This window comes from Phaseolus vulgaris, chromosome 11 (assembly GCF_000499845.2).
Source record: "Phaseolus vulgaris cultivar G19833 chromosome 11, P. vulgaris v2.0, whole genome shotgun sequence".
In the NCBI taxonomy this organism is placed as follows: domain Eukaryota; kingdom Viridiplantae; phylum Streptophyta; class Magnoliopsida; order Fabales; family Fabaceae; genus Phaseolus; species Phaseolus vulgaris.
The window spans coordinates 45,145,956-45,159,309 of record NC_023749.2 but is presented as its reverse complement, the minus strand read 5'-3'; the positions used below and the strand labels follow the sequence as shown (position 1 = coordinate 45,159,309).

General features: G+C 29.9%; 2 protein-coding genes across 2 annotated transcripts; both read right to left on the bottom strand.

Annotated features, from left to right (window-relative positions):
- Positions 1-5,368: 5,368 nt before the first annotated feature.
- On the bottom strand, positions 5,369-7,973 carry LOC137830227 (linamarin synthase 2-like). Its single transcript, XM_068637424.1, has 2 exons — positions 7,384-7,973; positions 5,369-6,452 (listed from the first exon to the last, which is right to left on the bottom strand). Exons 1-2 carry the CDS (start codon positions 7,889-7,891, stop codon positions 5,518-5,520), a joined length of 1,443 nt encoding a protein of 480 aa, XP_068493525.1. The 5' UTR covers positions 7,892-7,973; the 3' UTR covers positions 5,369-5,517.
- Positions 7,974-10,362: 2,389 nt separating this feature from the next.
- Positions 10,363-11,100, bottom strand: LOC137808498 (uncharacterized). Its single transcript, XM_068609644.1, has 3 exons — positions 10,794-11,100; positions 10,626-10,690; positions 10,363-10,380 (listed from the first exon to the last, which is right to left on the bottom strand). The coding sequence occupies exons 1-3, from the start codon at positions 11,098-11,100 to the stop codon at positions 10,363-10,365; spliced, it is 390 nt and encodes a 129-aa protein (XP_068465745.1).
- Between the last annotated feature and the right edge of the window lie 2,254 nt (positions 11,101-13,354).

Sequence of the window (13,354 nt, the reverse complement as noted above, 5' to 3'; positions counted from 1 at the left end):
CTCTAAAGTTAGTTTCTATTTAATGATTTTCTTGTAGTGTAATCATTTCATCAATTGTTACGTTGTAATTTTGCTTAGTTTTGTCAATTTGATTCAAGTTTTCAGTTGTATACAAATTGTTTGATGAATTGCTTCTAGTTCACACCTTATGCTTGTGAAAAGTTCTTTGCATTTTTTTTTTCAGAAGTATAAGCTTTGGTACCATTTTGTTTTCAGTTTTTGAGTCTCTAAACTTTCTATTTGTTCATTATTAAGTCTCTTACATCAACTCCTTTGCATGTCTTGTAGTTTTGTTCATTAATTCATTGGATTCTTTAGGATTCCTTCCATTCCCAGATTTGTAATACTTTGACCTAGTTTTGAAAATTTATTCTGAATTCATTTTACGTCCAAACCTTTTGAAATATTTTGTATGAGAGCTTTGATATGATGATAATATCTAGTTAAAAAGACACGTCCAAAGATAAAACACAAAAAAGATACAAATCACAAAAGTTAAGATGTTAATGTCCAAGCATTCTAGTATGTAATTTTCACTATGTTTGAAAACTACTACACCTAATTTCTTTGTTTTTTTTTTTATGGAAATTTTATCACATATTTCTTATTGAGTTACCTTATTCTGGTTAAAATTTGAGCTTCAAATTCATAGTACGAATAATTTTTAGAACAACCGTTGTCAGCGCTGGAAGTGTGCTTAATTTTTTGTGACTAATTCTTTGTTGTACATCAAACTGTTTGATTTGTTTCTCAGTGAATAGACATATGTTTGACCTCAAATTTGTTGCATTTTGTCACTTGTTGAGTTGGGATTCTACGATAAAACTTTCAGCACAAAACACGCTCGACAAAAATTATTAAAATCCTAGAATAGTACCTACTAGTCCACTCTAGACTTTTGTTTTCTAATCCATTCTAGAGCATTTCATAAGTTCCTTTTGATTGTGCTAGCTGTTATTTGCAGCTTTAATTCTTAAACATTCCTTCCTTATCAACTAGAGAACTTGTATATGGAAGTAGTTGTAAATTAAGAGGCTTGAGAGGGTTAAAACCATACACATCCTCAAAAGGAGAAAGGTTAGTAGTCTTGTGGACTACTCAATTATAAGCAAATTCAATATGAGGAAGATATTGATCTTAAAAAGTCTTGTTACTCTTTAAAATAACCCTCAACAAAGTGGATAAAGATCTGTTTACTACCTTACTTTGTCCATTAGTTTAAGGATGACATATGGTAGAAAAAAGAAGTTTAGGTCCAAGCTTTTCCCAAAGAGTTTTCAAAAAATGGCTTAAAAACTTAAGATCCCTATCAAACGCTATGGTCTTGGGTAGACCATGAAATCTGACAACTTCTTTGAAGAATAGTCTAGAGATGTAGCTAGCATCATCTACTTTGTGGCATGGTATAAAATGAGTCATCTTGCTAAAACAATCTACTACCAAAAAGATAGAATCATAACCCATTTGGGTTCTTGGGAGACCTAGATTAAAGTCCATGCTTATATCTCCCCAAGGGCACTAACTATAGGGAGGGTGTATAGAGCCCATGAGGCATTATTTTTTACTTAGCTTACAAACAAGCTATGCATTTAGAACAATTTCTTTGGATGTCTACTCTCATGTGTGTCTAATAAAATCTGCTTTTCAAAAGAGATAAGGTTATATCAACTCCATAATGGTCAATGAGACCTCCCTTATGACTTTCTTTTACAAGAAGCTTTCTAATGGATCCTTAAGGTATACAAAGTTTTCCTTTATTAAAAAGATACATCTCATAAATGTAGAATCCATCAAAAGGCTTCTTGAAATATTATGCAAATTTGGATGCAAAATTATAATCATGCTCATGCAATTCCTTTATATCATCAAACCCTAGAATTTGAGAGCCCAATGAGACTAGTAATGCATGTCTACTAGATAAAGCATTTATGATTATAAAATCAAAAGCTTTGGACTAAACATGACTCTAGACAAAACATTTATGATTATAAATCAAAATGACTCAATTATAAGAAAATTGCACCGAACAAATTTAAAGAAACCTCAAGAAAATTGAAAAGAACACACAAATATGAACATAAACACCTAAAAGCACATACATGAAGGTTCGAGTAAGAGCAATGAATTTGAATCAAACAAAAAGATAAAAACACCAATTTAATCAATAAACATGTTCAAGACAATCAAGAAAAGTATGAACAACAAGAAAATTATAATTTTGTTTTTGAAGAAGTTACTTATCTTTTAAACCAAAGCTTTGATTAACATATGACGCAATCTGGTTTTTGCATGCTCATATGTAGATCATCTTCTTCAATGTTTTGATTTGAATTTCCTCGATGGAAGATGAATGACAATAAAAGCATTTACAAAGTGTAGAAAATTTCAAAGAGGAGATGGAAATTATGAAGTTGAATCTAAGTGAGGTTCAACCAACACTTAGACAACTCTAGAGAGAACTTTGATAAGTAGAAGTGTCTCAAAAATTAGAAAACAATTTTTCACTCAAATCAAAGTTAAAAAACATATACAAAAGACTCCTATATATAGGAGAAAGTCTCTAAAAATTTCTCAAATGAGATTGAGAGAAGTGTCACCTCCTTATTGGTGAAAATCCTCTCCATTGGGGAGAGGACATGTGGACCTTCATGCCATCCTTGCCTATTTTTCTATTTGCACCCTTTTTTCCCCTATTTTACACCCTATTCTCTTTTGTATTTACACCCGTATACAAGGTCCAAAAATCATTCATAACTACCCTATACAATTTTTACAAGGCTAAGAAGAAGAAAAAAAAAACTCTTCAATTTATTCGTGTTCCTCTCCAATAAAGTTTGATCTTCGTCTATATTCTTAGCCAAATATTTAGAGGTTGGATAATTTCCACACTCAGTCCTCAACGTAAGGAACTGTATTGAAGAGCATATATCAACTACAGATAAGACCAAACTATAATATATAAATATGTTCAAATCTCACCTTATTAAGTAAATTTTGCGAAGATGAGTTAAATTTAAATTTTACAATTTTTAATAAATATAATAATTGTTAACTTATTTTCAATTACCTTAAGAAAATATTTCTTAAATTAGTTTATAATTTACTCATTTTTTTTTGTAATTTCTTTTTTATGTTGAATTATTATATTTTTAAATCATTCTTCATTTGGTACTTATTTAATTAATTAATTTTACCTAATCATAAAGCTTGTAACCTTTTGGATTTTATGTTAGAGCTTAGGTTTGTTAGAATATATGGCCTTAAACAAGAGGGTGAATTGTTTTATAAGAGATTTTCGCAAACTTTAGAGGTATAATGAAATTCAATGCTGAATTACAGAGAAAAGAATCAAGGAAACAAATACCCAAAACTGTTTTAAGATGTTATCAGAAAAACAATTGGTTGTTTTGTCGAAACAATCGGTTGTTTTTATTAGCAGTTAATAAGAACAACTTAAAACATATATATGTGAGATCAGGGAAAGAGAGAATCACACAAACAGATTTATACTGGTTCACTCTTACACCAAGAGCTACATCCAGTCCCCAGAAACCACTGGGTAATCCACTATGCAATCAAAACCAAATTACAAACATCACACACCAAAGTAGTGACCTTGAACCCCTCAAGAAACACACTACCTTTGGCAAACCACACCAATAATGTTGATCTTGAACACCTCAAGAACACAAAACACTCCTTGGCAACACAACTACAGAAATACAGTAATCAAGGAAGAAGGGAATAGAATACACCTGGGTATTACAAAGCTTAAAGTTTAGAATTACAACCCAATCCTATTCCACACACTTAAGAATGATCCAAAGCTCTTTCAAATATTGGAAAAACTGTTTTGATAAACTCTTTCTCTTACTCCAAGATTAGGAGCGTAAAACCACCTTTATATAGACCAACCAAGTGGTCAAAAGCATTTAATAAAGGAGCCAAGTTAGTTAGGATCATTTAAAATATATTAAAATCGTTTAACATAATTTTGTTAAGGTTTTCAGGAAAACAATCGATTGTTTTGTCGAAACAATCGGTTGAATTGACTTGACAACAAAGTCAAGCTTTTCAAAACCTTTTTCAAAAACTGCTAAGGTAAAACAACCTGTTGTTTGAAACAACTTGTTGAAATTTTGACGAAAACACATCTTTTCAAAAGGTTAAAGATTCAAATGAACTTGGATCATCTTAAGGAGTGAATTAACAAGTTTCAAACAACTAGACAACACACACACACCCAGTAGCAAGGTCTTCAAGTTTTCCTCTTGGATTTGGAGACATCAAAGCATCTTGTTCAACAAGGTTAGCTAATTTATCAGGTCACTACATCAAACATATATATATATATATATATATTTACTGGACAAGAATGCTCGGGACGGTCCAGGTGTATTTGGGGGAAGTCTGCTTGGCGTTTGGGCTCTAGAGGTGGGTCAGGAGCTTGGCCCAGATAGGGACCGACCCAGGAAAGGTAATTAAGATAAAAGATAAAAAAAATATTTTATCTGTTGTGATATTATTCTAAAGATGAAAGATATAATTGTTATTTTTTAAATTTGTTATCATATTATTCTGAAGATAAAGAGATATTTTATCTCTTGTGATAATATGCAAGTTAGTTATATATATTTTATCTGTTGTGATATTATTCTGAAGATGAAAGATATAATTGTTATTGTTTAGATCTGTTATCATATTATTTTAAAGATAAAGAGATATTTTAGCTCTTGTGATAGATAATATGCAAGTTAGTTATATATTAATTAATAGTTGTTGAGAATAAAAGAGGAGCACCCGAGAATAATGGTACACATGTTAAACAAAATGTTCCTCTGCAATTAACACCTGAAGATAAGTGGTGCTCATGAGAAGGCAGTTTTCTGTTATTATTTTATGCTTTTAGCAGAGATTATATTATCGTGAGTGAAAGTTGTTAGGAGAATAACTATAAAAGGGGCTTGAGACCCCGGTAAAGGAATGTTGTTTCCAGATACTAGATTGAAACTGGATACTTATCTTATTTTAGTAAGCTCTTACTAATTTGATCGTCGAAGTGTGATCAATAGGTAGATCTCCCTCTGTCCCAACAAAGCCATGTTCCAAGACAACGAGAAGACGCAGAACAAAATCTAGAGGAAACAGGTTAGAAGCGGAACTTTCCACTCAAGTCAACCGGCAAGAAAGTCAACCGGTAAAAACAATATTATACCAATTTTTTAATGACATTGACTATTTTAAAAAATCAGAAATGTTACTAAAAGAATAACATAAATGTATAAACACATTTTAAACTAAATTTTAAGGTAAAAAATACTAGAAAAAATAAACAGATCAACAAATATGGTTATCAGAACATAGAAAATTAGTTATAATAAACTTACATTATAATTAAAAGAAATACAATTAAAATTAACACTAAGTAATAAACTAACATTACAACTTTGCAAACAAATAGTTCACTTATTCATATTGCAAACTCAAAATTAGTACACAAGGTCATAAAACCAAGACTCAAATATCATTGCAAGAAAAAGCCTTCTTAATTAACTTATGGAAGTTGTTGTAAGATGATCCACCAACATTAGTAGCTTTGATTGCTTTCTTCTTCCACTCTAAGGATTTATGTCTTATTTCCTTTCCTTTTTCTCCCATGATCATTTCTGTTACAAGCTCAGTTATCTCTTCTCTCTTCACATCTCGATTAATTTCCATTCCTATCTCCCAATTTGCACATACATACCTTGAATTTGTGAGTTGATCAGTAAAAAAAGGCCAACAAATCATAGGCACACCAGCATATATGGCCTCAACTGTAGAATTCCAACCACAATGGGTTAGAAACACACCAAGAGATGGATGAGAAAGCACTTTCTCTTGCATGCACCAATTTGTTATATATCCCCTATTCTTGATCTCATCAAAGAACTCTTGTGGCAAAGATGCAGATTCATCTGTTACTACATCTTCCCTCTTTATCCATAAGAAAGGTAGCTTGCTATTTGCTAGCCCCCAAGCAAATTCTTTCAACTGTTGCTCTGTCATTACTGCTATGCTTCCAAAATTAACATATACCACTGAGCTATGTTCCCATTTGTTTAACCATGTTAAGCAGTTTGTGTCACTCTTCCATAAACTTGACCCAACTGGCATGAAACCCTTTTCTTTCTCGGGAAAATGGCTACCAAGCAAGTCAAGTGGACCAATGGTATATATGTTTGGGTTATGAACCCTGAGAACCTCAAGGCCTTCTTCATCCAACTCTTCGAATGTGTTCATGATGATTGCAGACGATTTCAAGCAATCTTGTGCCTCGAATTTCAAAAAATCAAACAAAATATCATCCAAAGAACTGACTCTGATGAAGGGAAGGTCTCTTCGTCTAATATTACTCAGTCCAGTAATCCAATCTATTGTTATATTCAAAGTCTCATCAATCCCCTTTTCATCTGAAAATTTCACAAAAATAAATTATATGATATAAATTATCATTTTGGAATTCGGAATCTTAAAAGACGACTTACATAGTTAAATGAAAAATGTGTATATAAATTGTCTTTAGTCTTGTCGACTCTCGATTTTTAAACAATATGAGACTATATAATTAAATTAGATAATATTTTAGATATTAAAAGAAATATTTGTATTAAAAGTGGTTTCTGTTAGTAAAATTTATAAACTAGTTTGTATTTAATTAGTTACCAATCAATTTAGATTCTAAAATTTATTATAATTTCTTTTACATATTAATAAGTATAATTAGAATAGATTATAGATGATTCTGATATATTTAATTTTATAAAATTAATTTAAAATTAAAATTTACATTCATTCATCACTACAAGAAAATCATGAAATACAAACTAAGTTTAGACATCAAAATAACTATTTGCTATAGTGACTAAATTAGAAACCATTTTAGATACTAAAAAAAATTTTGGTTTCTAAATTAGTTTCTATTAGTGTTAAATAGTTTCTAAATTGATATCTAATTAGCTATCAATTATTTAAATTCAAGATTTGGTAGCAAAAACCTTAGTAGTTAATTAGATACCAATTTAGAAACCATTTAACAATTATAGAAATTAATTTAGAAACCATTTAACAATAATAGAAATTAATTTAGAAACCAACAAGTTTTTTAGTTTATAAAATTTTTCTAATTTAGTCACTATAATAACTAATTATTTTTTTCTCTAAAATTAGTTTTTATTTGATGATTTTCTTGCCGTGTATATATTATAAAATATTTTTTATATTTAATTAATATAAGATCTCTAACTCAATGTGAAATTGTTTTTCTTATTATTTATCAAAAAAAACTAAATTTAAACATAGGCAGCAACAGCAACTAGGAGGGACATAAAGATAAAGTTGTACCTGTGAATGGAACCAAGCCTTGTTGAAGGAGTTCATGATACTGCAAATATCCCAAATAACCACACACTGAGGCTGTCCAAAGTTGAACTTCTGGTATGCCCAAATCCCTTGCAACTCTTCCAGCAAACCCCATAGTCCCATCTGCAAGCACGCAAGTAACTGGAGGCACGTCCACTGAACACTCCAGCTTCAACACCAACTCTCTGAAAGGGCCATAACAAGTTTTTCTGGTTGAATCACACAGTAATGGAATGTTCTGAGTTGCATCTTTATCAGAAGGTGGCAATCCATCGGGTATGGTCTCGTACACGAAATCTGGTAGACCCTTTACAAATTCTTCTCCATGGGACTTGATGAAACGCCTGTGGTTGTACTCGCTGTTCACAAAGGTTATGTAGAAACCCATGCAACGAAGGATTTTGGCAAGTTTCATCATGGCGTTTACATGGCCCTGTGCAGGGTATGGCACACAAACAATGTGAGATTTTGGAGTTCGAGGTGACTCCATCTTTGGATTCAGTGTGGAAATATGAACACTTTTATCTTCAAATAACAGACCTCGAGACAGCACTTATCAGAATGATGTGTGTGAAGGAAATATAAGGGAATTATATAGATTAATGTTTATTTGACATGCTCATCTTATAACTTAATAAATATTATTATTTTAATATTTTTAATAATTTTGTTAATTTTGAAAGAAATTTCAACTTTTTATATTTTGTATGTATTTTTTTAAGAATTTTTATTTTATTTTTTTATTACAAATATTAATATTTTTTGTGGTTGAGGATGGAATTGGTTGTTTGAAGTATCGACAATGATCCTTCCACAGGTTCACCTATAGAAACTTTGTTACGATTTCTCCTTTCTCTAAGGCTTTGTTTGGATTAGAGAGTGTGAGAGAGTGAAAAGTTGAGGGTATGGGGAAGTGGAAGTGTGAAGAAAGTTGAGGTTGTTTGGATTAGGGTATCTTAGAATGAATATGTGAGGAAAGTTTATTAAAATATGTGAGTGATGTGATGGTTGTAAGAATATTTTTGAATTATTTTGAATTGTGTAAATTGTAAGATTACAAATTTACCCTTATGTACATTAATATATTTAGATAATTTTAATATTATTTATGATTATTTACATTATATATATTTACAAATTTACTCTTATCTTTAAAATATTTAAATAATAAAATATGAAATGTTTTGTAAAATTTAATTTAACTAAATTTTTATACTATTTTTATTAATATATATAGGCATTTTTATTTTATTAGAAATATATTTAATATTTTTATTTTTATTTTTATTATAAATGATTAATTTTTTTTGGGTGTGTATAGTTTATTTGAAATAAAATTAAAATAATTGAAATTATTTTAATTAATATTTATTATCATTATTTTAAAAATTTATTTTAAATATTATTGTTATTTTAATATTTATATTATTAATATAGTTAATTTTTTTATTAATATATAAACTTTTTTATAATTTTAGTTATTTTTTTATGTTTTATTATATGTGAATGGGATAATTAAAAAAATAGATACCAAATTAGATGTGATTAATTTACAGCAGATTTTAGAAAAATATGGGACACATGCGTAATTGCATACATCCTTAGGTGACTTTCTCTCTTCTCTCCCTTATTTCTCTGCACCTGAGAGAATAAGCCTGAACCTTTCACCACCCACTCTTCCATTCTCTCATCCTCCTTCATCCCTAGATCCAAACAAGGATGCGCCTTCATTTCCGTCCACAGGAACTCTACTCCCCTGAACCAAACAGGCACAAAACGATAAGGTTGAGTGTACTTCTCAACACCTCACGGGCTTTGATTATTAAAATATAATAACTCTTATATAGTGATACGTTGATATCGTGAATATTAAAAACATATCCTAACATTCTAAAATATTAATATTTTAATTATTTTATTTTATTTTATTTTTTAATTTAAAATATTATTATATTATTATGAAGAGTTGTGGCCACAGAACTATTTGTAAAGTTTTCCGTATATTATATTTTGTTAGTAAGTGTCTGCAAAAATTTTAAACTTGTGGCCAGAGGACTACATACAAATTGACATGTCTTATGACCACACGAATTTATTGTAAACAAACAAACTAAGCATAATAATAAACTTAATGAAATTTTAGTTTTACTATAGTATTTTGATAAAAACACAAAAGTCATCATTTTAGTTAAACATGACTTTATTTTAGGAATATATTTTTTAAAAAGGATAAAATCATTTTGTACGTCTTGTGTTTATATATATATATGGTTGTTGGTGAATTTTAGCATTACTAGAAAATCATTAAATCATTAATTAGATAAATTAATTTTGGATAAAAAATAATTAGTTGTTATATTGATTCACACTATTTTAAAAATTAAAAAAAATTATTGGTATCTAAATTAGCTTTTATTATTAATAATTTATTTTTAAATTGGTATCTAATTATTAGCTAACAAGGTTTTATCAATTGGATATCAATTTAGAAAGAATTTATCAATAATAGGAACTAATTTAGATACCAATATTTTTTTTAGTTTCTAAAATAGTATCTAATTTAGTCAATAAAGCAATTAATTATTTTTTGTCTCTAAAATTTATTTTTGTTTAATGATTTTCTAGTAGTGATCGGAAATGTGGTGGTTTTTCGCTATTGTGAAGAGAAATCAACCATGGTAAAAAAGTTGAAATGCCCTTGAATTTTTGCATACAATTTGTTTGTTTAGGGACTGAATAATCAATTATAAAGTATGGATAATCGATTATACTTAAAATTAAAATATATAATCGACTATGCCAAACAAATAATTGATTATGTCTTATTTTTTTCATATGTATTCAATTATACAAATCTAGATAATCGATTATATAAATACTATCTCACATCTTTTCTCTTCACTATTTTGTTTTTATAAAAACACTCATGTTAGGCATCACTATGTCAGCTAGGCAGATACCTCAAGTATCAACAATCATCTGTAACCACATGAAAAAAGTATTATTAAAAAAAAAGAAAAAGAAATAAAGAAAGGAAATACAAACAAATATGGGAAGACTAGACCAAAACTCATATATAAAAACCTTAGAAAAACGATATTCAGGTAATTTGTACCTATTAATAAAGAATTCTAAAAAATGACTAGAGGGAAGTCTATTATACCAATGAAGTTGTTCTCTATGAATAAACCTTAACTTAGCAAACTAATAAGAACATGCATTACCTTCACAAAAAATGTGAGAAATCCTAAACCTGATTTTTTCACAGTAATCAAACCAAGTGTTCCACCTATTACGAAGAATCCAATGAACGTTAGTCCTAGCAGTAAATGCAACACAAACCAAGATAGAATCATATTCAAGTCATAAACTAGTAAGCCCTATCTTTTTACCTTCTTTAGTGACATGTATAATTTCATAAAACTCAACAACCAAAGCAATATGAATATCAAGGAAAGCAGAGAAACCACCAATAAAATCCTTCATACTTCCACGAAAAATACCACCACAAGCAGCAAGACTAGGAGAACCCCTAGTAGCACCATCCGTATTAATTCTAACCCAATCAGGTGAAGGAAATTCCCATGTAACAGGAAGAGGATGAAGAACTTTGCCACTACGAGTATTAATATCAAAGAACTTAAGCACATTGAAGTTGAACATATCATTCCTCATAGATCTTTTAGACGAATTACCCATTAGGCAAGTGAAATCCTTAATGGTGGAAATGGCCCTAAAAATTCAATCTTAACATGAAATCTAGCATAATTTCTCATACACTATATCATCCAAATAGAGAAGGTAATTACAACAAGTTTAATCAAATTAACCAATGGACTACAATGACTCTTAATAAAAGAAAGGAGATCATCCACATTAGAGAAATGAGAATTAAGAAAAAAATATCGACCACAACTCCAAATATGCAAAACATTAGGATATTCAAAAAATAAATGTTGAATAGATTCTTCCTTCTTTTTACAAAGAGTAAACATAGAACATAAATGCAAACCTCTGTGTTGAATGTGCTTATCCGTAGAAAGCTGCCCATGAAAAAAATTCCAAAGTACAAGAGTTTTTGGAAGGAGGAATATATTAAGATCAAATGATCTTACCCCAACCACAAGGAACTCCTGGATCTAAGAAAAAATTCCAAGTAGAAGTATCATGTTCATTCCTAATCATGATATGTTCAAAAAAATGATTCACTTGTTGTAAAGTCGATGAAATAATCCAATCACTACTATTCGAAAATTGGGAAACTATAGTCCCCATGGTTCCAAAACCATCAGGTACCCCTGCAATGTTGATAAGTGTCTAATTTCAGTAATATTTTATATTAAAATATAGGCACTCATGACGATTTATTACTAATTTACATATAAAATAATCTCAAATTTATGAATTTATACCTTTTTCCAATTTTTATGAGCTTTATTTGAATAAGAGCATTTTATTACAAAATTTGGTGTTAATTGCAAATTTTTAAGGAGAATTGAAGATTTGGAGTAAAGGAGAATAAAATTTTAGCTAAAAAAAGAAAGCTGGAAGGTCCCAGAATGGAAAAAGATGAAAAAAAAAACTATTTCACAATAGGAGTATCTCGCTCAAGCGAGAATGCGTCAGAAAGATTGGACCTATTTTATGTTTTATCATTTAGCCCATTAGCGCGACATAGGAAGCGACCTAACCCTAGAAAAATAGGATAAATAGGGGGCTAGAGGCTCAAACCTAGTGTGCCAGATTGAGAGGAAAACACCATAAAGTGAATTGTAACCCAATTGAGAGAATGGAAGGTGCTAGAAGTATGCGTGGCTAATTCTACCCTTTGGGATTGGGAGTACTCTGCTCGAACTCTTATGTATTGAGGTGATATCTGATATTAAAATGTTCAGTTCTTGATTGATTATTGGTATTGTTGTTTTACTTCTAAATTTCCATGACAAATAAGGAGTCTTAAATCTAACCGAAAGGTATTTTTAGGGTTCAAACCCAAATAGTAATACTTAACATATTTGAGTGCTAGAGATAGACTTGAAGTGTTAATTTCCATTAACGTCTGAGTGTGATTCTAAGTTGTTTTTGTAAGTATGCGAGAAATCGATATAAATGAATTTTCTATGAGCATCAATTTCAATCAAAGAACTTAATATTGACATGTTAATCAAAAGACATGAGAGTGAGAGAGATGAAACCTAATCCCTATTTTTCCAATTGAAGCAACTAATTCTTTTTCTGTTTTCTTATTGATCATTGCCAATGAAACCAATTCAACACTCTTTTTAAGGTTCTGTTCTATAATTAGTGATTATTGTACTTGATAGTTCATTGTTCCTTGTGGAATCGATATCCGTCCTTAGGGACAATTATTACTTCTGACAAACGCGGTGCACTTGTCGTAGAGGGTCATCATATGTTTGAAAAACAAATAGAAGAGTAGCATTTATCATACAAGAAGTTAATAACAGTACATGTACCAACAATCCAAGAGGTATGTTCAAGAATTGTGTCATAATACTGTTTAATTCCAGGCCAAATAAAAGAGGATTTATAAGCCAATCTGAGTTGGTACTTAGATTTAAGAACTTTGGCTTTCAGGAGAAGAGACTAAGGCTTATTACTATAAGCAAAGTTCTAAGTAAGCTTGATAAGGTAAGGATTATTTTTGTACTGAAGGTTATTAATATTCAATCCTCCATTCTCAAAAGGAGAACAAATCTTAGCCCAATTAACTATAGATATGCCTTTTTCATAATATCACCAATCCAAATAAAATTTCTGGTCCACTACTTAACTTGCTTAAGAATAGAAGCAAGCCATTTATACACATTAAAACTATAAGCAAGGAAACTAGTAACCATAATATTAACCAACTAGATCCAACCCATCATGCTAAGAAATTTCCCTTACCAAGACGCAAGCTTCAATTACCTTATCAGCCAAAGGTTGAAGA